At 41.1% G+C, this 27,364-nt stretch overlaps 1 protein-coding gene, 1 non-coding gene and 1 pseudogene across 5 annotated transcripts; 1 reads left to right on the top strand and 2 right to left on the bottom strand.

Moving 5' to 3' along the window:
- Positions 1-3,347: 3,347 nt before the first annotated feature.
- On the bottom strand, positions 3,348-20,313 carry CEP20 (centrosomal protein 20). Of its 4 annotated transcripts, XR_006739676.1 has the most exons (7): positions 20,253-20,313; positions 17,237-17,434; positions 15,347-15,431; positions 11,584-11,720; positions 5,147-5,256; positions 4,557-4,624; positions 3,348-3,403 (listed from the first exon to the last, which is right to left on the bottom strand). XR_006739676.1 is itself a non-coding variant. In XM_036411388.1 (6 exons), the coding sequence occupies exons 1-5, from the start codon at positions 20,278-20,280 to the stop codon at positions 5,180-5,182; spliced, it is 525 nt and encodes a 174-aa protein (XP_036267281.1). In that variant the 5' UTR covers positions 20,281-20,313; the 3' UTR covers positions 3,828-4,624; positions 5,147-5,179. The 4 variants fall into 4 exon arrangements, 2 of the variants coding, with proteins under 2 accessions (XP_036267281.1, XP_036267280.1); XR_006739675.1 differs by having other exon boundaries at positions 4,557-5,256; XM_036411388.1 differs by lacking the exon at positions 3,348-3,403 and having other exon boundaries at positions 3,828-4,624.
- Positions 7,995-8,096, bottom strand: LOC118703969. The gene has a single exon (XR_004983210.1). It is a non-coding gene; the product is annotated as a U6 spliceosomal RNA (small nuclear RNA).
- LOC118704059 lies at positions 15,652-15,812 on the top strand (annotated as a pseudogene).
- Positions 20,314-27,364: the final 7,051 nt, after the last annotated feature.

Raw genomic sequence — 27,364 nt, 5'->3', positions numbered from 1 at the left:
AAAGGTCCCGGGTTCGATTCCGGTCAAGGGCATGTACCTTGGTTGCGGGCACATCCCTGGTGGGGGGTGTGCAAGAGGCAGCTGGTCGATGTTTCTCTCTCATTGACGTTTCTAGCTCTCAATCTCTCTCCCTTCCTCTCTGTAAAAAAATCAATATATTAAAAAGAAAGATGGAGGGAAACAAAAAAAGTTACCTTTTCTACAATGTTATTTCGACTGAGAACTGTCTAGTATGGTTCCTTGGCGTGTCTTTTCTGTGAGGTGCCATGTCATGGGACTTTCCATGAACTCATGAAACAAGATGGCAGAGGAGAAATTTTTCTCTAGGAGTCTTTTACTAAATAGTTTTGTATTTGCCACTGGCTTTAAAAAGCTTCAAAGTATCATCCCCTCTAGTTTTTAATATTTTCTTTTTATATATATATATATTTTTTATTGATTTCAGAGAGGAAGGGAAAGGGAGAGCGAGAGAAACATCAATGATGAGAGGGAATCATTGATCAGCTGCCTCCTGCACGCCCCCTACTAGGGACTGAGTCTGCAACCAGGCTATGTGCCCTTGATTGGAATCAAACCCGGGATCCTTGAGTCCGGCAAGCCAATGCTCTATCCACTGAGCCAAACAGGCCAGGGCTAGTTTTTAATATTTTCAAAGATTGGATCCAAGCACAATTTACTCCTGCATGTGCTTCACAATGTAATCATTTAAAAGTGTATCAGCACTCAAGTCATCCAGCTCAAGATCTACACACAACTCTGCCTCGTTGTGAATAAAGGGGCCTCATTCCTCACCAAGAGAACTGTTCAGCACCTCTCTTGCACAAAAGCACTTGTTTCACCCATGACAGCCCTCATGCCTCTCCAGGTACAAGGCTACCTCACACAGTAACCTGCAATGCTCTTTCCTTCCTCGCCAATTTCCAATGTGGTATCCTAGTAACTCCAGATCCTCTATAAAAGTAGTTTTATAGTTTTTTACAAAACTCAAGATAGTATTACCATAGGACCCAGCAAATTACCTTCAATATGTTCCTTAGAATTTATCCAATGTTGGAAACGTACGTCCATACTAAAACCTGCACACAGAGGTTAACAGCAGCTTTCTTCATAATTGTCCAAACTTGAAAACAATCAAGATGTCCTTCAGGCCGGAATTGGTTTGGCTCAGAGGACAGAGCATCGGCCTGCGGAATGAAAGGTTCCAGGTTCGATTCTAGTCAAGGGCATGTACCTTGGTTGCGGGCACATCCCCAGTAGGGGGTATGCAGGAGGCAGCTGGTTGATGTTTCTCTCTCATTGATGTTTCTAACTCTCTATCCCTCTCCCTTCCTCTCTGTAAAAAATCAATAAAATATATATATATTTTAAAAAGATGTTCTTCAGTAGGTGGGTGGATAAACTGTGGTATGTTCAGATGATGGCATATCATTTGGCACTAACAATAAATGAGCTAGCAAACCATGGAAAGATATGGAGGGATCTTAAATTCATAGGATTATGTGAAAGAAGCCAGTCCAAAAAGGCTCCATATTCTATGATTCCAAACATATGACATTTTAGAAAAAGCAAAACTATGGAGATCATAAAAAGATCAGTGGTTGTCAAGGGTTGGAGGGAAAGGAAGGATGAATAGACAGAACGAAGAGATTTTTAGGGCAATGAAATTACTCCTAATAGTGGATTGTACATGCCATTATACATTTGCTCAAACCCATAAAATGTACACCACCACCAGTGAACACTGATGTAAACTATAGACTTTGGGTAATAATGATGTGTCAATGTAGGTTGATAATTTTAAGAAATATATCATTCTGGTAGAGGATGTTGATGGGGAAAGCTATACATGTTTGTGGGGGAGGGTGTCAGGGGGACCCAGCTATATGGGAAATCTATATCTTCCTTTCAATTTTGCTGTGAATCTAAAAAAGTGTTAAAAAAAAAAAAGGTAGTTTTACCTCTTTCATTTTAAAAATAAGTTAAAGAAGGACATGCAATCCTTGAAAAGTTAATACAAAAATAAAATACCAAGTGGCTGGGAAGCATTGTCCCAAATGCCTTTAAAGGCATAGTCTCACAAATATTAATCCATCATGTACATTTGGCTTTAGGTTAAAAGAACACATCAGATTTTACATAATCATACAGGCATGTGAATCATATACAAATGTGTTCTTGCACATAATTATAAACCTATTAGTTTATTCTATGCAAACATATACGCTAAGCTTAAATTTATCATCTTCAAAAGCCACTCGGCTCCTGCTTTGATTGCCCAAGTTCTAAATTTCCCCTTTTCCTACATCCCTCTTTAGTCCCAATCTCATACTATTTTTGTGTAAATCCAACATTTTTCCTGCATTTCTGGAAGATAACAGCTCCCAACAATCCCATGGGAACCCCCAACAATGATATTAATTCAGTTTATGAATTTATGAGAACAATTTGATGGGTCCTCTGTATTTATATTTGTCTTTCCTTTATTTAAATGTCTCAGCCCATTTATCTTTTTAAACTACTAGATTATAAATTATTTGACAGTGTTAAAAATCCTGAGTACAGAAATTTCTAGAGCAGATTTTTCTTAGCTCAAGATCCTCCTTTGTGGGTAATCATAAAATCTCATAATATTTTGAAAATAGGTGTGTTTTTCTTTTCCAAACATAAAGATGTAATACTAAACAAAATCATATATGGCCCTGCCATTTGCTGAAATTTTATTTATTTGTATTTATTAATATTTTTGTACACCCCAGTGACCAGATATTACCTAACAATATGTGATCATCCCAATAAATCTCATACTCATCCAGCACCACACCCTGGGTTTCTCTACCTGTAAACCCAAGTTATCAGATTATTGACTATATACATATTCCCTATGCTGTTCTTAATATCCCGTGACTACTCTGTAACAACCAATATGTACTACTTAATCCCTTCACCTTTTTTGTCCAGTCCCCCTCCCTCCCTCCTGGTAACCAACAAAAAGTTCTCTATATTTATGCGTCTGTTCTGCTTGTTCATTTTATTTGTAGATTCAATTGCTGATAGATATGTATTTATTGAGATTTTATTGTTCATATTTTTAATCTTTTCTTCTTCTTAAATAACACTCATTTCATGTAATACTGGTTTGTCGTCCCACCACTGCCCCTCTATGAAGAGGTATTATTTCAAGGTGAGAAGGCTGGTGCCAAGAACACGTACACCGTCAACCTTGCCCTGCACCTGCTAACAACCAGGTTGCTGGAGATTCCAAAGGAAGGCCTGGAGAGCCTTCGCCAGATTCTGAGCTACATCTCTGGTGACAGAAAAGTCACACAAACATCCTCTGCACAAATGTGAGTTGTTTAATGTTGTTGTTTTTTTATTAAATGATACATCGAAGTATAAAAGTTCCCTAGGTACAAACAAGTTACAGAATAATGCATATAAATAGACAATGAACAACATGTGACAATTCCATTTAGCTTCTATTTTGATAAATTTACATCAGTATCTAAAATGCTAAACTCCAGCATTTTTTCTTAATATAGTGCTGCATGATGATTGCAATTCCTGAGGTAAACTTAGTGTCTCTTTGTATGTAAACCAAATCCTCTGAGAAAAATTCAGATATTTATAGTCCCACATAGATTAGAATTCACAATTATAATCAGATACTACAGATTTCACTTAAAAAATGGAAATGAGCCAGGCTGGTGGTCTCAGTGGATTGAGCGTTGTTGACCTATGAACCAGGTCATATTTCCGATCAGGGCACATGCCCAGGATGGAGGCTCAATCCTCAGTAGGGTGTGCAGAAGGCAGCTGATAGATGTCTCTCTCTCATCGATGTTTCTTGTCTCCCTCTTCCTTCTCTTTTAAAAAATCAATAAAAACATATTTTTAAAAAATTGAAATGAACTCTTATATTTCTACATCTATATATGTGACTTTAGGCCACCAATAGGGATTCTTAAAATCCTTTGACTTGTAAAAGTATGGTTTAATGAGATTCTTTTAATAATTTTCTGTATTCAGATAAAAATTCCTAGTAAGAACTAAACACTAATACCAAATATATTATCTACTTTCAATAATTTCCAAAGGCCAATTTTGCCAATTAAGCCCTCATCACTTTCCCTATGGAAGATGTTTAAGCTAAATGCTGTCAGTATACAGCACCAATGCAGTTGTGCTCTGAATATACCAATGACTTTGCCAGTCAGGTGCTGTCTACTGTAACAGATTTCAGTGAATCAATCTGTAGACTCACATTATAAAAATATCTTAATAAATATCAAAGCAGCATTTTAGAGATAGCACTAGGATAGCTCTTACTGTTTTTCTATCCAAAGAATAAAAATTGACATTTAATAAGACTTTCAGAGCCCAAATAATTAGGGGTTGGCCCTTTCATAACTCTTCTTAAAATTGCACAACTGAAGGCCACATGGAGGTTAGACAATGCCATCTTTTAAAAGGTACTTTCTGGTTTTCTCCTAAAGCCTGTCTCTTCATGCTGATTCCACATTCTTCGTGTAATCAAATAAACTCTTTGTTTTACTAACAGCAAAATTAAAAGAATTAGTTCCCCCTTTAGATTTTAATTAAATCTTCCAGTAGAAGCCAAAATGATCTAAGGAAAGAAAAAGTACATTGTTACCTAGTTTAAAAGTTTAATTTTAGGTAGTAATTCAGATATTTTAATCTAATTATAAATGGCTATCTGAAAAATAGCTAATCAAAAAAATCAAATTTTATAAAAAAGATTTTTTCTTGACTTTAGTGCTCTTTTCTTAAATTTTCTATTAACCCACATACTTCTAGCCTGAAGGAAATGTAATTAATGTATCATGCTAACAAGCAGATGATATGACTATAAAGACCTGTTGTTTTTTTTTTAGAAGAATGTATAGGGTACTAACATTCATTTTTCCCTTTCCTTTCTCACATCTAAGACCCTTTAAAATATTTCCTAAAAACAATACATTTTCTTTCAAGTCAAATCCAATAGCCTTGATGACAGTTAACTTTTATTCACAAATGCAGTAAAGCATGAAAGACTAAGTATTTTTGCAGACACTCAAATTTCTACAAAGTACAAATATTAGTGATGCATTTTGGCAATGTGAAAATAAATAAGTGATTTAATACATACAACTTTAAGATAAAAGATGCCCAAATGGAAATGTCATCTCTTCACGTTTTGAGAAATATGAAGATCTTCAATATTAGTATTTTTCCCCTTCTCTTTTCTTAGGTGGTCATCTGAAATTAATAGAAATGAGTGTCAATGCTTATCTCAAGTTAAAATAGGCTGTAGACAGACACAGCTACATATATTTCAGTGAGTTACATGTTTAAAGTTGTGCTCTTAGGACAGCTTAGGACAATGAAAGAAACAAAATACAACGTTTTAAACACTACTGAAAAAAATCAGAAATGGTTTGTACTAGAAGCTCTAATTATTCAAAAAGCTTCTTAACTATTTAAAAAAGTGAATAGAGTAACAATCCCTGGAGTAAACCCATTGGTAAGTAGCTACAAATTTCTCTTCTATGTAAGGAACAGAATTCACAAGAAAGGCCAGGGTGTTTAGCATTTTGAGGGACGTTAAAGCTCTTCAATCAAAAAGAAAAACCTTTCTTTAAATAGAAATGTCTCCCAGCTGCACTCTCTTGTGACAAGAAGAAAACTAGCACAAGTTACATTTTCCTACGCATATCAGAAAACTATCCAAGAACTTGTAGAAAAGTTCTTCAGCCAAAACCAAAACAATCAAGTTCCATGAGAGTCCAGAGGAGCCAGAGCCTCTGTGACCACCCCCTGTGCTCCCGCCACCGTGAAGAGGCCCCAGTCACTGCTCAGTTTCTTTTGTCATAGGGGGCGGGGGGGGGGGGGGGGGAGGGCAGTAGAGAAAAGGAGAGGGCAGATATGTTCTAGGTTAAAAGAACCTAAAAAACTCAATATCTGCCCTAACTGGTTTGGCTCAGTGGATAGAGCGTTGGCTTGGGGACTGAAGGGTCCCGGGTTCGATTCCGGTCAAGGGCATGTACCTTGGTGGCGGGCATATCCCCAGTAGGAGGTGTGCAAGAGCCAGCTGATCGATGACTCTCTCTCATCGATGTTTCTAACTCTCTATCTCTCTCCCTTCCTCTCTGTACAAAATCAATAAAATATATTTTATTAAAGAATAAGTATTAAAAAAAAGATTAAGTATTTTAACATCTTCATAATCTTGTCCATGTTGTAAAATGAAACATGTATTCTTTAAACAGTAAGCTAGAGCTGAGAAAATAAATGGAATGCTTAGATATGTTATTAGAACATAATCAATATTGTGGGTGCTTTTTGTTTTTAATTAATTTGAGAGGGAAGAAGAGCAAGAGAGAGGTCATTACATAAAGAGGCCAAGAAAAATTTTTATGATCAAGAAAAATAATTATCCTATTGGTTCTGCAGTCATCCTCATTTCTGACCCTTCCACAGAGCTTTCCACAGAATAAGCACCAAAGCTTCACTGACTAGAACTTTATTCTCTGGGTCTCTGGCATTTTATACAGAAAGGACCCCTCCCAGCCCACCCTAACCACTGTGTATATGCTACCAGTAGTTAATCCATGACCTTCATCTCAGGAGAACTGAGGTAAGAAATACTCTACTACTTGTAACTTTCTTATTAGTCATTAGCCATATTAAAGAGAATGATTATAAAAAGCTTACAAATCACAAAAGTTATTTCTCAAGAGGCTATTTTTCCTTATTAGACTGAAAATATAAATAGGTTTGCTGTGTTAACAAGTGTTAATGTGTGTAATATCCACTGGTAACAATGAAACTGAGAAACCAGTATTGGTACTTATACTTGGTGAGCATAAACTGTTAAAGCGTTTTTGGGGGGGAAAAATTAGAAAATTAGACTATTTTTTAATGCGCACATGCCTTGAACCAGCAATTCTACTTCTAGGCATTCAGATGAGAAATGCCCGTGTGAAGAAAGAAGTAATGCTACACTGTAATACTGTAAAAGCAAAAAATAAAAAACAGTAAAAGTACATCAGTAAAGAGTGATTAACCACACTATGGAATACTACGAAAAGTTAAAAATGAAGGGGAAATAGATCTACATATATTGACAAAAAATGCAAATTACAGAATAATATGTATAGTGATAGTGCATATAGGGATTGGCAAAAGTAGGTTTACATGTTCATATGGAAAAAGGCATGCAAGTTATGATTATTGCATAGCTTTCTTCACTCAAAAGAATGTATGATGGTACAGTGCACTTAGGAACAATCTTGTAGGTGCTTAAATTGCCAGCCTTCATCATTCACACATTCTTGTAGTTTACTTGTTATACTCAAACACACTTTGGCACAGAATACTGACCTACTTTTGCCCACTCCTGTATTCTAAAGTTTAATTGTTTTTTTAAATACTAATGTGGTAATGCATGGTTCAAATTTCAAAAGGAAGATAAAAGGGTTACAGATGTGAATTTCTTCAGTCCTGTCTCTAACCACATAACTCCTCCCAGACACATGATATCAATTCCTTGCCTATTCCTGCAGATTTTCTATCCAGTATCTGTTTTTCTTTGATGCTGATAATTTGGAAGGTGTGCAAAATTCTCATATTAACTGTTAGTAACCTTGTTTTTATATACAACCCAAGGAGGGAGGTCTGGAACAGAGAGAACTTGCCACTGGAATCCCAGAGCAGTCAGGGAAACTACAGAGCACAAAGGGCTTTTTAAAATAATGCCTTTCCCCTTTAACCTTTATGTTATAATTAAGTGTTTAATACCCTATTCTGAAATAGAGTTGCAATTTCCTGCTTCTGTTTGTCATCTTACTCAAAGTTTTGTATACTTCTATCTTTTTGTTTCATGTAGAAGAAAGAACTCCTTTCATTTCTTGTCATGCAGGTCTTGTGGTGATAAACTCCCTCAGCTGTGTCTGTCTGGAAAAGCCTTTATTTCTCCCTCATATCTAAAGGATAACAAAAATATGTTAGCGTTCCACGAATTTGAGTGTCATCTTTGCACAGGAGCCATGCTACTCCTCTCTGTATTGTTCCAATTTGAGTGCATATCAGTACCTGAATTCACAGAAATGAGTCCTGAAGGATACCCACCAAGTAATGGAGTTAACTTCTATAGAAGGGAGGGTAATTGGGGAGTTAGGGAGAAGCAGGAGGGAAGAGATTAAAGGGCATGTTACATTATATTATTTGAATGTTTAGAGATTTACTCATGTGCTTGTGTTTTGTTTTGAAGTACCTGCTAAAAAGCAGTTCTTATTCAATCCCTAAAAAGGGAACTAGGAAAACCCCATGTTCTTTAAATGATAACGTGTACAGGAATGCCAATCAGAAATGCTGATGCTGCCGAACCGGTTTGGCTCAATGGATAGAGCGTCGGTCTGCGGACTGAAAGGTCCCAGGTTCAATTTCGGTCAAGGGCATGTACATTGGTTGCAGGCACACCCCCAGTAGGGGGTGTGCAAGAGGCAGCTGGTCGATGTTTCTCTCTCATTGACGTTTCTAGCTCTCTCTCTCCTTTCCTCTCTGTGGAAAATCAATAAAAAATATTTTTCTAAAAATGCTGATGCTGCTAAAAATGATCAGCTATAGGCATAAATGAACTCTTATGAGCTCATAAAACTCTTAGTTTTCTCTAATGTAAATAAGTAGCTGGGAATAATTTATTTTCCAGTGTTCTATAAGCTCAGAAATCTAAGATATATAGAAAAATAAGTCCTAGTAAAGTCAGAAATAGCCTCAAAAGGCCACCAGCTTTCACATCTTTAGCTAATATTTAACTCTAGGGGCCTGGTACACGGATTCATGTGGGGTCCCTCAGCCTGGCACCCCTCAGGGGATTTGGACTGCTGGTATGAGATGTAAGGGGCAGGCAGCCTGCCAGGGAGGAGCCTGAACCCCAGCGCCAGGTGCTGTGCTGCTCCTGCTCAGCCTGGCCCTGCTGTGCCTACCACTGTGGTAGGTAGCACTGCGGAAAGGCGGGAAAGGCTGTAGTCGTGAGCCCAGCGTCTGGTGCCCATTGGTCAGCTGAGTGTTGCTCCTGTTGTGGGAACACACTCACCACCAGGGAGCAGTTGCTCAAAGCAGGAACTGCCTCCTGGTGGTCAGTGCATGTCAAAGTGACCAGTCAAATGATCGATCGGTTGACCATTGCTTAGGGTTTTATATATATACTAGAGGCCCGGTGCACGGAATTTGTGCACTCGGAGGGAGGAGGCCCCTCAGCCAAGACTGCACTCTCTCACAGTCCAACAGTTGGACATCCTTAGTGCTGCCACAGAGGGAGGAGAGGCTCCCACCACTGCTGCTGTGCTAGCCAGCCATGAGCCAGGCTTCTGGCTGAGTGGCATTCCCCCTTGGGAGCATACTGACCACCATGGGACAGCTTCTGCATTGAGATCTTTCCCCTGGTGGTCAGTGCGTGTCATAGCAAACAGTCATTCTGCTGTTTGGTTGATTTGCATATTAGCCTTTTATTATATAGGATAATGTCTAATTATGGGTAAGACCTCTAATTCAATTTTTTTTAGGTAGTTAAAGGGAGGGGCATGATTTTCAGTTGAACCTGAAGCTAAAATTGCACTTAGCTCAAAAATCTGCATACCACTGAGACACATCCTGGTGAGGCTCATTCTGAACCCACACACTGTTCTATTATGTGTGTAAGTATTGGGAACCATCTTATTTCTTTAGTGAAAGGAATCTTTTGTTATGTTACAATGACTAACTTTATCTCATGAGTTGTGTTTTGGCTTCAAGCCTGTATCCAGTATTCATGCAGCAACTTCAGCTCTTCTGTTCAATATTTACCTGGCATATATTTCCTTTTATTTTCTCTAAATCTTTCTAGATTTTTATGTATTGGATAGGAATAGCCCATGGGCACAGACAATAGTCTGGCGAAGGCCTGGAAGGGCTGGGGGCAGGGTGTAGGAGATCAATGGGAAAAAATAAAAACAAAAACAAAGGGACATCTTTAATACTTGCAACAATAAAGATACATTTTAAGGAAAAAATCTTAGTTGAAAAGAGTTTTATGTGACATAATATAAGTAATTGTTCTACACTGTACTTTATATTCTCAACCCTCTCAAAGTTATTAATTGACCCTATGTTCATTGACTGCAGGACTGACTTCCACCACGCCAACCCAGCACTGACTGCCACGGGGACTGCAATCAGACCCTGCTTTTCTCTCCAGGCCTGATCGCAGCCCCCTCGGCAGTCAGTGCTGGGTCACTGAAGTGCCCACAACACTGACTGCAGAACTGACTTCCGGTGATTGGTCAAGACTTTGATCTTGATAATCAGCTGTCTGAAACCCATCTGACCTTTGTTTTTTTAAACTTATTTTTAAATTTTGTATTGGTTTTAGAGAGAAGAAGATAGGGAAAGAGAGAGATAGAAACATTCATGATAAGAGAGTATTATTGATTGGCTGCTGCTTGCATGCCCCCTACTACAGTGTTTCCCGAAAATAAGACATCCCCTGAAAATAAGACCTAGCGCAACTTTGAGAAAAAAATTAATATAAGACACTGTCTTATTTTCAGGGAAACAGGGTAGGAATTGAGCCCAAACCCAGGCATGTGACCTGACCAGGAATAGAACTGTGACCTCCTTATTCATGGGTTGACACTCAACCACTAAACAGCACTGGCCAGGCCCACCTGACCTTTTTAAAAGTAGAGATCAAGCTGAAACTGGTTTGGCTCAGTGGATAGAGCATCGGCCTGCGGACTGAAAGGTCCCGGGTTCGATTCCAGTCAAAAGCATGAACATTGGTTGCGGGCACATCCCCAGTAGGAGATGTGCAAGAGGCAGCTGGTCGATGATTCTCTCTCATCGATGTTTCTAACTTTCTATCCCTCTCTCTTCCTCTCTGTAAAAAATTAATTAAAAAATATATTAAAATAAATAGATAAATAAATAAATAATAAAAATAGAGATCAACTCTCTCTCACAATAAGACAGTGAGCTCTAAACCATTTAGTTCAGATTACCAAATTGAGGTCCTACTGCTGATTTAAATAATAAAAAACAAGCTCATTGCATTCTCAAAGAAATATATTCTTTCTCCTAAGATTTTATTTGTAGATACCTGCCACTGTACCACAAAAGGTATCCTGAAAATGCAAAGGACATATAAACCTGTGACTTCTCTATCTGTATTCAACATTTTCCCCTCTTTTTAGTCTTAGGGGGAAAACAGTGATGATTCTATAGAGAGCTATTTATTCAGTATGCTAAGAACTAAGCTGCTCCAGAAAGTACAAATTTATATGAAATTCAGGTTTTTCAATACTTCTATAGAGAAATTATACGTAAAAACTTTGTCCAGTCATTCACCCGCCTTCTCCCAAGATTCTCTTTCCAAAAAAGCTTTTTGGTTTTTTTGGAGGATAAACAACATGGGTTAAAACTATAGTAGATCTAAGTGGAATTAAACTATGGCTCAAAAGCTTGGAAAAATCTATTCCAAAGATAAAAATATATAAGAAGGAAATATCCTTGCTAACAGCTAAATGATAAATTTCCGAAAACTCATACCCATTTGTTCTCTTCCACTAGGTTGTCCACCAGGATTTGGGTTTAGAGGCTGAAGTGAAGATCCTTTCAGAAATGTATGTTGGATGCCATCCTTAGTTCCATGCAAAAAGTGAGCTAAAATCCCATATAAAAGAGGTCTATAGAGGAAGAAAACCAAAATCAATTAAATTTGCACGAAAAGGAAAAACTTAAAACTATGCTTTAAAAGGTAGCCTCTGACACTAAAATAGCCAAGTAATTCACTAGGCTTATAAAATAAGGTTGCATGGTTATTATACAAATTGTAAACTGTTTATGCTTTTTAAGTTGAAAAGTGCTATTTTACTCTAAAGATGATTTTAAAACCCAGGGAGAAAATGTTAACACCTTAAATCGCATCTAAACTGAAATACAATTTCAATCAATACAGAGGAGGAATTCGGCTTTTAAGCTCCAAAATCCAGTATAAAATTTTTCAGTACCTAATAATCACTAATACACAACAGTTATTCAATAAACTCTTCTTGCATTAATAATCCTTGCCGAGAGAAGGTCTTATGTCCCAAGAGACATGCTGCCTTTGCCATCTGATCTCAGAAAGATTTTTTAAAAATTGATTTCAGAGAAGAAGGAAGAGGGATAGATAGATAGATAGATAGATAGATAGATAGATAGATACATCAATGATGAGAGAGAATTGTCGATTGGCTGCCTCCTGCACAACCCCTACTGGGGACTGAGCTCAAAATCCAGGCATGTGCCTGACTGGGAATCAAACTGTTACTTTCTGGTTCATAGGCTGATGCTCAACCACTAAGTTACACCGGTTGGGCATAGATATTCTTAATGTCCCAGTCTCATAAATGTTTCTTTCTCTGTAAATGAGGGTAAGTTAAACCCTTCCTTCTTATAGGATTATTATGGACCAAATGAGTTAATAAATGTCAGGTGTTTAAAAATGTGCCTGGCACATATTAAATGATATGTAAATGTCAGCTACATGGGAGTTGGGTAAGAATTAATATTTAAAAAGCTACTTTAGTTTACAAAACATTTCTGCCTCTTTTCAGTTTACCCTCACCTTGTGATGTCATAATCATCATCTCCAACTAATGAGAAAACCACAGCTCAAAATTAATTTGCTAGAAATCCCTCAGCTAGTAAGTAAACGAACTTTTTACCTAAACTCCAAGTCACAAACTCTTTTCAATATGCTGCCTGGGATTTATATTCCTGCTCTTGCACAAAAAGAAGCTGCCCTGCTGACAATAGAGGTACAATAAATGTTTTCCTTCATTTCTAATCTCATCATTGAAAACAAAATTTAATGGATTGAGTTTTTTCAGATATTTACTTACTTATTAATAGGTGTGATGATTTAAATTATGACATGCCTAACTGCCCTCCCCTTGAGTGTGGGCTAAACTCACTTGTAATGAATCAAGCTCGTTTAAGTAACAGCACTCTGTCCGAAACCGGTTTGGTTCAGTGGATAGAGCGTCGAATTGAAGACTGAAAGGTCCCAGGTTCGATTCTGGTCAAGAGCATGCACCTTGGTTGTGGGCACGTCCCCAGTAGGGGGTGTGCAAGAGGCAGCTGATCAATGATTCTCTCTCATCGATGTTTCTAACTCTCCGTCCCTCTCTCTTCCTCTCTGTAAAAAATCAATAAAATATATTTTTTAAATAACAGCACTCTGCAACTTTAGAGACTAGGTTATTATAGCGTTGCGCCTTCATTGTGTGAGTCATCAGCATGGAGATATCATTAAAGACTCAAGAATACTTAGAAAGCCCTAGCTGGTTTTGCTCAGTGGATAGAACATCAGCCTGTGGACTGAAAGGTCCCGGGTTCAATTCTGGCCAAGGGCATGTGTCTGGGTTGCAGGCTCAATCCCCAGTAGGGGGCATGCAGGAGGCAGCCAGTCAATGATTAGCTCTCATCAGTGATGTTTCCATCTCTCTCCCTTCCTACCTGAAATCAATAAAAATATATATATTTTTAAAAGAATACTTAGAAAAGTGGGCAGCAGGACAAGAAGAAAAGGACAAAACTTGGGGAGTGCCCACGATTTAAAGCAGGGGTCCTCAAACTTTTTAAAGTGGGGGCCAGATCACGGTCCCTCAGAGAGCTGGAGGGCCGGACTATATGAACTACTAATTCCTACTGTAACACCTCGGCTGCGCTCACTGCCCAAAAAACCTGGCGGGCCGGATCAGACTCCTCTGCGGGCCGCATGTGGCCCGCGGGCCGTAGTTTGAAGACGCCTGAAAGGAACCCCAAAGGAACCAATAAAGACACTGATAACACCATTAGGGAGGCAGGAAAAATCAAGACAGTAAAGGGTCACAAAAGACAAAACATCTTATGACAAAAAAATGTCTTAAGGAAGAGTGAAATTATTATTAGTAAAGACTGCAGAAACTCAAGGAGTGACTTTGTACAAACTACAGGATAAAAGTGGCAAATGATCCTGGAACCATTTCATACAAAGATTTGTGGAAGAGTTCATTTTAATTGGTATGCCATTTAAAATATTTTTATGGCAAAATAATTCCACCATCAAGTAAGATGAAAAAAATTCAATGTATTTTTTGAAAGAGAAAACATAGCATAAGACTTTAGAGCACATGTGTCAAACACAAGGCCCGCGGGCCAAATCCGTCCCGCCAGGCCTTGCAATGTGGCCCGCACCGCGCTGTCATCACTGCACTCCGCTGCGTTTCCATCACAATGGCAGTTTATGACTGTTCAGTAAACCATTCGGCCCTCGATTTAGGCTGGATTTTAGATTTTGGCCCCTTCTCTGATTGAGTTCGACACCCCTACTTTAGAGCAATTCCTTGCTAGGAAAAAACTGCTTTGAGCTATGTTCCCAGGTGCCTATAGTAGTATGGTTTTTTTTTTTTTTTTTTTCTTTTTTTGAACATTTATGGATCCTCTGGAAAATGTTACCACTGAAGTAAGAAGATAACTAAGAAATTAGTAGAAAGTGGTTGTTCTTCTTTTTAAGAGCATAGTTTTTCGTAAATGGTGTGGGGAGAATTTAAGATGCAAGGAAGACCACAGAGTGGATACTAAAAAGCAGAAGATTGCTATTTCACTAAGTTAAGTGGTAAAATGGAGATTGAACAGTAGCTTGGGTTTGGACATTGACAGTTCTCTTTTTTTGGAGAGGGGAAATCTGAGTACGTAACTAAATTGAAATGAAGGAAGCTATGGGGATGGCAAGTTAAATCTGAAGAAGAAAATGATTGATAGAGCAAAAGCAACAGAAGGAAAAAAGATGGATCAAGAAGCCAAGAGGAGCCGAAACCGGTTTGGCTCAGTGGTAGAGCGTCGGTCTGCAGACTGAAGAGTCCCGGGTTCGATTCCGGTCAAGGGCATGTACCCGAGTTGCAGGCACATCCCCAATGGGTGGGTGTGCAAGAGGCAGCTGGTCGATGTTTCTCTCTCATCGACATTTCTAGCTCTCTATCTCTCTCCCTTCCTCTCTGTAAAAAATCAATAAAAAAATATATTAAAAAAAAAGAAACCAAGAGGAGTGCCCCTTAGAAAGGGGTGGGGCTATCCAGTCCTCTGAAACCACGGGGATTTCAGCTCCAGAGAGCAGAGGCCTCCTCTGACCCATTTATTGCTGCCTACCTTGGATTTGGTGCAGTGCTAGACAAACACTAGATCCAAATAAATACCTGTTGGATTAAAATGAAATAAAACCACCACTATGAGATTGTGACTCTAATACAACAATATCTGAAAGTTTACTTTAAAAATAGGTTCTTACATTGTGTTATCCTTTGATTCTTCAAATGCATTTAGTTCTCGGATGAGAAATTGCCGGTCCAGTGGAACTACAGGTTGACCAGATTCTAGGGGGAAAAAATTATGAAAACGCTGAGTCTTTATCGATCTAAAAAGTAAACATGATTTTGATACATACTTACCAGATATACACATTTTTCAGATTTTGGAAAATAATGATGGCAGATCCAACTTATGCTTTTATGACTTTCAATTTATTTTGTTAAATATATAGCTTAATATGGGTGATTTCATCTAAACTCATTTTAAATCTAATTTTTGGTTAGGATCGCTTCTCGGCCTTTTGGCTAAGATCAAGTGTAATTTTTGGTTAGGGAAATACTGTTTCTGCAATACTAGGCTTCAGCAGTCTGTTTTTGTGAATTCAACACATGACAGTACCAATATCCATTTGGTGGCAATAATTCTAAGAATAAAATTAACCCAAATATTAAATGCTGGCAAGGATATAGGGCAACTGAAAACCTCATACTTTATTAGTAGAAGAGCAAAAATGGTACAGGCACTATCAATAGTTGAGCAGTTTCTTATCCAGGTAAACATATACTTACAACACATAACCCAGCAATTCCACTCTTACCTCTTTATCTAGGAGAGACTAAAACCTATGTTCACACAAAAACCTTTTGTGAATGTTTATGACAGCTAGATTCATAATTGCCAAATGTCTATCAACTGACACAATGGCATGCTATTCAGGAAAATAAAAAAAAGTCGACAGTATTGTGCTATGAAAGGAAGCCAACTCCAAAGTCTACATCCTATATGGTTCTATTTATAGGACATTCTGGAAAAGGCAAATGATAGGCAGAGATAACAAGAGGTCAGAGATAACAAGAGGGGTAGGAAAAGAAGTTGAATATCATACGTTGCAAATATTTCAATTTTTTAAAAAAGCCAAGGTAGCCGAAACCAGTTTGGCTCAGTGGTTGAGCGTCAGTCTGCGGACTGAAAGGTCCTGGGTTCGAATCCGGTCAAGGGCATGTACATTCACTGCGGGCACATCCCCGGAAGGGGATGTGCAGGAGGCGGCTGATCGATGTTTCTCTCTCATCGACGTTTCTGGCTCTCTATCTCTCTCCCTTCCTCTCTGTAAAAAATCAATAAAATATATTTAAAAAAAAAAAAAAAAGCCAAGGTATTTAATATGAAACTTGACTACTGTCACTGTATTTCACTCTAGGGAAGCTCAAGTCCAAGACACGTAATTAATGATATTTTCATAATGTTCTTCTTTATTGAGTATTATTAATGGTATTATCCAAACATCTATAACAAAAGGGAGGAAAGTGGAGATACTGATATTAAAGTTCCTTAAGCCAATAAAAATAATCAGTTTTTATTCAGTTAAAACATGCTTAATATTAAATAAAAGATCTGTAATTGAATTCATTCTCTCTTCCAAAAATCTACTTTATGAATTATTTTCTTTAATGAGAACTTTAAGGCATGAAATAGTTTTAAAGCATAGATTAAACCTTAAGGGAATTAGCCCTTGAAATGTGGGTCAGCTGGTGGGAGCATCTCTCATACACCAAAAGGTTGTGGGTTTGATTCCCAGTCAGGTTACATACCCAGGTTTCAGGTCTGATCCCTGATTAGGAAATGTTTCGGAGGCAATTGAAACATTCCTTCCCTCTCTAAAAAAGGCTAAAAACACACAAAAAACCTTAAGGGAATTCAAGTATGTACAGGGTGGGGCAAAAGTAGGTTTATGTGTCCTAATCACTCAGACGATTTTATGTCCTAGTCTCACTGTTTTATAATGGAATTAGATTTCCAGGCTAAATACTTAGAATTGGTGGAAGGCAAAAAGCAGATTTTGCCTCACATGACTAACGATACCTCTTACCTGCAATGAGGACAGACGATGTATACTTATATTTGTTGAATTCCAAATACTCCCGAATTAATTCATTAATAAGAAGGTTTTCATGAGACAATGTTGGTCGGGGTTCACTTTCATCATCTAGGGCTTTGAAAACTTCGGCTCGAATTCTCGCTTTTAAATGCCCTAAGACTCCTCTTTTTTCCAAGGTGTCCTTTAAAACTGTTAAATATAAAACATCAACGCTTCAGTTATAGAGTAAATTTTGTCATTCTTAAGCTTACTTTAAAGAAAATGGTTTAAAAGGTAAATGACCTAACAACAGCCTTCAATCTAAACACTGTGGTGAACTGCACAATGATCACATTAGCTATCACAAGCCATGTTTGCAATAAAAAATAAGGTTCCCAAGTTGCAATGATGCACTACTTTAATGTATTTAAACCAATTCAAGTCACATTCCTGGTTGAGAAAAAAAGGGGGAATAGAGCCGAAACCGAAACTGGTTTAGCTCAGTGGATAGAACGTCACCTGGGGACTGAAAGGTCCCAGGTTCGATTCCGGTCAAGGGCCTGTACCTTGGTTTCCGGCACATCCCCAGTAGGGGGCGTGCAGGAGGCAGCTAGTTGATGTTTCTAACTATCTCCCTTCCTCTCTGTAAAAAAATCAATAAAATATATTTTTAAAAAGGAGGGGCGGGGAGAAGAACTAGTCAGCACACAAGGACTTGAACTTACCCTCCAGTGTCTCATATATTTTCTAAAATATTTGGAGAACATCATGCTGAGTGAAATAAGCCAATCAATGAAGGAGAAACACCACATGACCTCACTCATTGGTGGATGATAAAGATCATTATAAACTGATGAACCAAGAGACAGAGACTGTCAAATAACTGCAGGGAGGGGAGGAAGAGCTGGAGGAGATAAGAGATCAACCGAAGGACTTGTATGCATGCATATAAGTACAACCAATGGACACAAAACTCTGGGGAGAGAGGAGATGTATGGGGGGGAGGGAAGGGAGCAAAAAAAAAATTTAATAAAATATGTAAAAATAAATAAATAAATTAAAAAAAATATTTATCACTGCAGACAGGTTCTGCATGTCCCTAAAAACCTCTGGCCCAGAAAAATTATGATTAAAGATTATAAGTACATTCCATAGAAGGAACGTGCCCTGCCTTTTGTATAAAAACCTTTGCTATCCAGAACTCTTGGGAAATGGTTCATTCTAAGTGAAAAGGTGGGTTTTGTGTTTGGGATATTTTCTTTTGTCTGTTTTTTTAATGACAATTGTGCATTAATTCCTTAAAACAAAAGGATTTTGAAATTTTAAGCCTAGTTAGAAATCTAACACAGAGTTTATCACTGCCATCTTGAGAAATCAAGGATATATATGCTCAATGTAATCTAACTTCTTGATGAACAAGAGTCATTATAACAAATATCAGTAGTTGTGATAATGAAATTTAGCAATAAATATTAGTATGGATAGTAAAGGCATATGGCTGAATTGGCACCATCACTTGCAGGAGTCTACAACCTTTTTTTTTTTTTTTTTTTTTTTCAAATTGTCCCTAATTGTAGAGGGCCCCTTGGGAATGCACATGGATGACCTTTAAATTAATGTGAGCTGAGTCCCAGGTGACTGGCAAGGCCGCCCCCCCACCCCACCCCAAACAGCCTCCCAAAATGTCAGAGACTTTTATCAGTACAGATTTGGAATGAGGAACAAATAGGATCTTGACTTACCCAGGTATTGATATGCTAAATCCCAGGAATGAGGGAATGAATAGGACCTGGGCACACCCAAAACTTTTGACCTTAAACCCCCCCACCTCCCCCGGAAATCAATAAATGCGCTGTGTTGTCTGTGGTGGGTGTTGACTGTCCCCCTATCAGAGTGACAGCCTCCACCCAGCAAACTTATTTCTTTCTTTCTTTTGGATCTATTTCTGCCTCTTGGTCTCTTTCCTTTTTTATTTCTTAATTCATTCAGGAACCGGTCCTTCTTCAGAGGCAGGTCCATAACCTGGTGTGTATCCCTAAGCATCTATCTCCTCTGAAGTGGTGTGCAATGCTGTGTGTGACGTGTTTCCTGGGGAGCAGGCTCAGCGACTTCTGGGAAGGCTGTTCTTGCGGTCGAGGCATGTGCCACACAAGTACATTCATCCCAACGGGGACTGATTCATCTCCAGGAGGTGCAACCCCTCCCGGCCAAATCTCTGACATCCGCACGTCCCCTGCAAACTGGCACCGGTTCCATGAGCGCGGCAGGGCAGGGTCAGGCCGTGACTGAGCCCTGAGCTCTGGTGCAGCATTTGTCTGTTTCTCACACTCTGCCTCCTTCTGGCTACATCATTCAGGGCGAGCTATTTCACCTCCCAGAACCCCAATTTCCTCATCTATGAAGTGGGCACAGGGTTGTCCACAATGGAACCAAGTACATAACACAGAGGCTGGGCCCTGCCTGGCACGTGAGGCTCCATCACTGGTAACTGTTATTATTACTACTACCCGCCTGGCTATCTGCGTCAGAACTAACGGCGTGCAAATATTATCAGGTTAAGGACTCTCGCCTTTGTGGGGTTTTTTTTTTCCTTTGAAAAAGACAGAATAGCCAGGCCCCGCCCAGTCCGGTGGAAAATCGGGCCCCGACTCCCAGGTTGTAAGGATGCAGAAATGGCTCAGGGAAATGGCTGTGGAGACTGTAACCGTTATCCCCGCGTGAACGGCTCACGCCACGGCGGGTCCGGAAAAAGAAGGCGCCAGAGGTCCAAGGCGCAGGACTGCAGACCTCCCAGGTACCTGCAGATTCTGGGTTTAAAAAAACTGCCCCGTGCAGCCCCTTCCCTCCGGGGTCCTGGGCACAGCGGCCACAGCGGCCACCACGGCGGCCGGCTGCGCAGGCCCTGGCGACGCAAGGAGACCGCCCGGAAAAGGCCGACTCCTCTCCGCGCGCCCTCCTTTCCACCCACCCTCTTCACCGGCTGCGGACCGGCTGCATGCCACCAGGAAAGCTCCCGACGCGCACTCACCAGCCTTCAGCTCGGTGACAGTCGCCATTTTTAACGGCCGCCAGGGGCGCGGCCCCGCCCCGCCGCGGCATGGTCTGTAGCCAATCAATGCGCCGCTCTCGCCGAGCCTGGCCCCGCCCCTCTCAGTTGACGCGACTGGGTGGGCGGGGACTGTCCTGAAACCCCAACAATCAGCGAGCGCGCTGGACCGCTCGGCGGAAGAGAAAGGAGGGAGCAGGAAGGAGGGAGGGGAAACGGGGACTGCGGCAGGTTGGCAGGTCTGAGCCCTTACCTGTGGCGGTTGGTGGTACCTGTCTTTCCTTGTTATGGACTGAAAATTCCACAAGGCCAGCGCAGCAGCTGTGCACCATAAATGCCACAAGGCCAGCACGGCAGCCGCTGCACAGCTCATTAAAACAAGTTCATTAAAAGCAAAATGTACTGACCACTATCTGATACAAGAGGGGTAAGGCCAGTGGCGGGAGGAAGAAGGGAGAACTGACATGTTAAATGTAAAATAATTAGGAATTGCTGATGGCTAAAGGCAGATATCCGCTTCTGTACACGTAGCTTGCTTGCTTGCTAAGGATGAGAAGCCTATATATAAGCAAAAGGCTTCTGGAGCTTGGGGCTGCAGTCTAGTCCCGTCTTCCCTGCACGAGTTGGCTGCAGACCCTGCACAGGAAATAAAAACACTTTTCTAAACATTTTTTATCTGTGTCTGAGTGAGGTGTCTCTCCTGGGTTACAACATCCTGATCTGCCTATTGCTCGTCTCTGCAGCCTCAACTACTAATTGTTAATAGTTACCCTGTCTTAAGCCTGAGGTTTTAAAGCTTAAGCATGCATTAGAAGCATCTGGAAGACCTGTGAAAACAGGTTACCCGGGAGCAAGTTTTGATTCAGTAAATCCGGGGTGAGGTCCAAGAATTGCATTTCTAACACGTTCCCGATGACACATGGATGCTGCTGCTCTGGGGATCATGCCTTGAAAACCACTGGATTAAGGGCTCACTAGGAGCCTGTCACTGTGCTAAATGCTTTACACACATTAGTTCATTGATTCCCACCCCCATGATTACTCTCAATTTACATAGGAGAAAACTTGAGCATTTGATAACCAAAGAGACTTCACCAAAATCACCAGCAAAGGGTGGCCTTGAGGTTTGAATGCAGGCCTCTTGCTCTTCAAAGCTTGTTCCCTGTCACTGATAAATAATACTATAAGGCAAATGCGTAAGAAGCCCAAGAGCTATTTTAAAAATAATTGATGAATGAAGAAGCTCTAGCATCCCAAGGAAATGAAGGAAAAGGAAATGCGCATAATGGTAATAAAGTACCCAAAACTGAGTGTGAAGTCCTATGAGTCCAGTTGTATTGTCAAGAAGGTTAATATCTATGACCTCTATCCTAGAACAATGCTCTTTAGATAGCTTTTGAAATCTATTTATTGTGGATTCCAATGAGCGTATTTTCAATGAAATGGAATAAATAGGAAACAAGTTGTTTTTTGAAACTTTTGTTTGGGGTATATATGTGTGTATTCTGGTTCCTGGTGTAATTCTTAAAGTGGGTAGCAGTCAAAAAGTTTGAAAGCCATTGTAACCTAGAGGAATCCATTTCTGTTCCAAACTAATTTTGACCTGGGACACGGATCTGTCCTGCTACCTTAGAAAGGTCCTGTCACACTCCCCTGTTCTGTAAAACCCACGGTGCCTGAATTCCTGGCCAGCATCTGAAGAGATGTAAAAGGTTTAACTACATTCTATAGGTAGAAAGTTTGAGCTCTTCAGAGAAAAGCACTCCTGAATATACCGATGATGAATGAGAGAGAGAGAGAGAGAGAGAGAGAGAGAGAGAGAGAGAGAGAGAGAGGGAGAGAAGCAAACAAAGATGGAATTGATTGACCTGTAGTGGTAATCATACAATAATGAACAGCCATTGCCACTCTGTGTGGCAAGCACTGCTCTAAGCTGCACTTTAAGTCATCAACAACAACTCTATGAAGCAGATACACAGCAATCATCTAAAGTACAATTTCATTTAAAAAACAGTGGAATTGAGGAATGCACTGCGTTGGTAGGAGGTGGGGAAACATGCCTAGCTGGTAGGCTGGTAAATTGGCTCCACTTTCTCAGAAGGCTGTTTGGCCATAATTAATCAACCTCTCACACCCTTTGACCTACCAATTCTAGTTTTAAGAATGTACCTTACAGCCCTAGCTAGTTTGACTCAGTGGGTAGGTTGTTGGCCTACAGATCCTTCAATTCCATCAAGGGCACATACCTCAGTTGCAGACACAATCCTGGCCCCGGAGGCAACCAATCGATGTCTCTCTCCTATGATCTCATCTCATATGGATATTTCTCTCTCTGTCTCTTCCCCTCCCTTCCACATTTTCTAAAAATCAATAGAAAAAATATCCTCGGGTGAGAATTAACAACAACAACAAAAAGAATGTACCTTATGGAAACAGTCCCACCTAATTATGAAGGATGTGTGTGAGAGAATATTCATGAGTAGTCATTGTAGCACTGTTTATAGTAGAAAAGTCTGTCTACCTATCAGAATGGCTGGAAGAAAAGTAACTGTCAATAAGAAGACAGGACATTGGGGAATATGCATATCTTGCTGGTGGTATAGTCACTTCAGCAATCAGTTTTACAACTGCTTATTAAGTCAAATGTACACTTACCATACAACCCAGTAATCCCACTCCTAGGTGTTTACCCATGAGAAGTAAAAACATACGTCCATACAAAAAGCAGTATGCAATTATAGCAGATTTATTCATAATTTCCCAATTGGAAATGACTCATTGTCTTCCAACTGGTGAATGGTTATAAACTAGCTATCCTATATAATAAAAGGCTAATATGCAAATAGACCAAACATAGTCGCTATGATGTGCACTGACCACCGAGGAGAGCACACAGAACATGGTGGGCATCGACCACAGCGGGATGGTGGAACAGGTGAGTGGGGCACCAGTTCGAGGCGGGTTCCAGTCACTGTCATCGGGGTGAGCCTCTAGTGGTTACTGAAAATTCTTTGCTCCTGCTGGCCGAGGTCCCACCTGGCACTTGCATCTGCTGCCTGCACCAGCCCCATGCACACCCGCTGCCGGAGCCAGGGCTGCTGCTCGTACCCACTGCCGGTGATGGCCCTACTTACACCCATGGCCAGCGCTGGAGCCACTGCTCGCACTGACTCCCAGTACCTGGTGCCAGTCTAATTGCTCAGTGCCAGCAGTGGATGCGAGTGGCAGCTGCCATCCCTGATCGCCCCTCAGGGCTTCTTTATCTCCCCTTGCTCCTGCAGGGTTATTGGGGCAGCAGCTGCCGCTCACATCTGCTGCTGCTGCGGGCCCCAATTGCTCCACGCCATCAGTGGGTGCCAATGGGGCCAGTGCCATCAGTGCATGGGAGCAGCCTCGGCTAGAGCCAGGCTGTCAGCAGACAGGAGACCCAGGCTGTGGTGGGAGGGGCTGAAAAGGGGTGCAGAGGATGGGCCAAGACCCGTCCATGTGCCCACTGCAGCCTTGCAGCCCACAGTTCCTTTCAATGTGCACGAATTCATGCACTGGGCCCCTAGTGGTATGTAAGTACAATGGGATATCAATCAGTAATATTAAGGAAGCAACCATGGATACATGCAACAATATGGATGAATCTCAAATGCATTGTGTTGGTGAAAGAAACAAGACTCAAAGCCTACATCCTATATGATTCCATTTATATGACATTTTGGAAAAGGGACACAAAAAAAAGTATAGAGACAAAAAGCAGATCAGTGGTTGCCAGGCTGAGGATGAGTGAAGGGAGCTAACTACAAGGTTCATTAGAGAGATTTTTGGAGTGATGGCACTGTTCTACATATTAGCTATGACTATACGATTGTATATGTTTACCACAGTTCGTAGAGCTGTACACTTAGAAGGGTGAACTTTCCTGCATGTAGACTTGAATTTCCACTCCTTCAGCTCTGAATTTACACTTCATTTCTTCCTAAACCTTCCATGGCTTGATCTGGTTCCTCTTCTTAGATCTATTTTGGGGAGATGAGGGGCTGAGAAAACGGAGGGGTATAGATATAGGAGAGATGTACCACACCTATCCTCCCCACCCAGGCCCTTGATCTTGATCAGTTGGTCCCCTAACTGTTTTACTTCCCAAGGTTCTGGAGGGTGACTCATCAGTCAACAATTTGGAGCAAAGAGTGCTCCCAGCATTGCACCTGGAGAGCAGCAGGCAGGTTAAGCAGACAGTGCTCCTCATAACTCCATGGAGTTGCCCCACCCTGCACCATCGCCATGGCAGCTGCCTGTGTGCACTGGACTGTGACTCATCAGTTCATGTCTGGTGCCCACGCCAGACTGCTTTGCCTGACAGAATTCTTGCTTACCTTGCTCATCTCTGGTATGACAAATATTTCCAGGGTGACTGAATGAAACAAGTCCTGAAAGGTAGCTCAATTCACAGTTGAAACTGACATCCAAAGACCTAACTGGCCCAAAGCAATTAGACTATGAGTGGTGGAGCTGGCCCTTCTCTGTAGTAGTGATGAGAAGTGCTACCCATGGAGATTAGAGGTCCCAACATCTGCACTTAGGGCTAGGCTCCACAGATACAGAATGAAACACAAGCTAGTCCCAGCCTAACTGGTTTGGCTCAGTGAATATAGCATCAGCCTGCGGACTGAAGGGTCCCAGGTTCGATTCCGATCAAGGGCATGTACCTTCGTTGCGGGCACATCCCCCAGTAGGGGGTGTGCAGGAAGCAGCTGATCTATGTTTCTCTCTCATCAATGTTTCTAACTCTCTATCCGTTTCCCTTCCTCTCTGTAAAAAAATGAATAGCCGAAACTGGTTTGGCTCAGTGGATAGAGCGTCGGCTTGGGGACTGAAGGGTCCCGGGTTCGATTCCGGTCAAGGGCATGTACCTTGGTTGCGGGCATATCCCCAGTAGAGGGTGTGCAAGAGGCAGCTGATCGATGACTCTCCCTCATCAATGTTTCTAACTCTCTATCTTTCTCCCTTCCTCTCTGTACAAAATCAATAAAATATATATTTTTTAAAAAATGAATAAAATATATAAAAAACAAAGAACAACAACAATAAAAAACAAACACAAACTTGTCCCAATGGAAACTGAAGGGTATACAGGGAAGGGATGCTAACCAGGGCGGCAGGTTGGCATCACCTAATGGCGCCAGCAGAGGGAAGGCAGAGGGCTCTCTGTAGGTGAGGCTGCCCCATGAAGCATGCCCTCCTGCCCTGCAACTTCCGAAGCCAGGGCTCCTGGGACGCGCGTTCACAGCCTTGAGCACCAGCGCAGGCATAGTGAAGCAGAAAAGTGGTCCTTCTCCTGGGGCCACACTGCCAGGAGTATCTGGGGGCCACCCCCTTCCCTGAGGCCCAGGCTTCCTTCTGTAAGACAGTGGCACCCACTGGCCTCTGTGGCTATTGGTCACTGGACTGTAGGCCTTGCACGTTCTGGTCCCCAGATAGCATGTGGCCTGGGATTTGGGCCCTGTATTCCAGTCCCATCTCTGGCTATGTGACTCAGATTCATGGCTGCCTGCATGGCGGGCTCCCAATGGTTCAAAGCCGGGGTGGAAACAGGTCTCCTCTCCACTGCTTTCTGCTGGAATATTCTAGGATTTTAAGCCTGCTTTTTGCTCCTAGGCGGTGCTCTTCCCACTATCATCACTTCTTGTGGCTTCCAGATGACAGACGTGTCTTTGTTGCTTGTGCCTGATATGGGATGACTGGTGTGGAGCCTCTGCTCCCAGGGCTAGGCTGGGCCTTCGGGACTGATCCCGACACTTTGGGGTTAGCTCAGCTTTTGAGGGCTGGGCTTGGCTCTTCTGGGCGAGGCTTGGCTCTTTGAGTGGAGCCTAAATCTCTACTCCTGTAAGTAATCAAACGAGATAAACCTTTCCTTAACAGAGCACAAGGCTCTGCTGATCTATGCTCCACCCTTTGGGAGCAGGGCTTGGCGCTTGGGGACCAGGTTCAGCTCTCCAGCCCTGGGCTCTGTGCCTCGGAACTGGGCTCAGCCGTTTGGAACGAGGCTATTTATTATCTAAACGTCATGTCTTTTCGTTCCTCAATCCCTCCATTACAAACTCCTTTGTGTTAGATAGATATTTTTTAGTGTATCATTTTGACTCCCTTCTCACCTATTTTACTTTATATTTTTCAGTTATTTTTTTTAAAATACATTTTATTGATTTTTTACAGAAAGGAAGGAAGTGGGATAGATAGTTAGAAACATAGAAAAATATCGATCAGCTGCCTCCTGCACACCCCCTACTGGGGACGTGCCCGCAACCAAGGTATTAATACATGCCCTTGACCAGAATCAAACCTGGGATCTTTCAGTCCACAGGCCGACACTCCATCCACTAAGCCAAACCGGTCTTGGCATTCAGTTATTTTCTTAGTAGTTGCCTTGGAAATTACAATTAACATCTTAATTCATAACAGTCCAGTTAGCATTAGTACCAGTTTAGCTTCAATAGTATACAAAAGTTTTTTTCCTACCCACGCCTAAGTTTCCTCACCAGGTCAGTGAAGATCAGATCAGAGGAGGAGGAATGCCCAAGGTGGAGTGCTTGGTGATGAATCAATGGCTATTGATTATTGTCAATATTGTGATTGGTGGCAGTAGTGTTTTACACACTCCTCAGCCACAAATGGGCAAAATTACCAACCTACCATTGCCTCTGTTTCCTCAGCTATCTAGCTGGGATACTTATAGGACTGTTGTGAAGATTAGAAACTGTTTTGAATGCTGTGGGCACAATAGAATGTTGGTTGTTACTATTATTTATTCTTTCCTTCATCACTATGCTGCCAACAAAGGAACTACTTGGAACAACTTGAATATACTCCACTGCTAGCAGCCTCCATGTGTTTCTCTTTGCCGTGCCCCCTGCCTGGGATATCATCCCCCAGTTCCCTGTGTCAAACCCCAGGTGTGTTTTCTCCGGTGTCTTTGGTGCCAATGAAGACTTTCCTCATCACCCCTTTGGGACGTAAATGATCTCTCTTGGGGTATTTATTTACTTTCCACGCTGTATAGAAATTCGTTTCTCTCTTCTTCCTTGAAGGAAGGAGTCCCTTTCTCT

This window comes from Pipistrellus kuhlii, unplaced genomic scaffold (assembly GCF_014108245.1).
Source record: "Pipistrellus kuhlii isolate mPipKuh1 unplaced genomic scaffold, mPipKuh1.p scaffold_m20_p_4, whole genome shotgun sequence".
In the NCBI taxonomy this organism is placed as follows: Eukaryota; Metazoa; Chordata; class Mammalia; order Chiroptera; family Vespertilionidae; genus Pipistrellus; species Pipistrellus kuhlii.
This window is presented reverse-complemented; position numbering and strand designations above follow the sequence as displayed.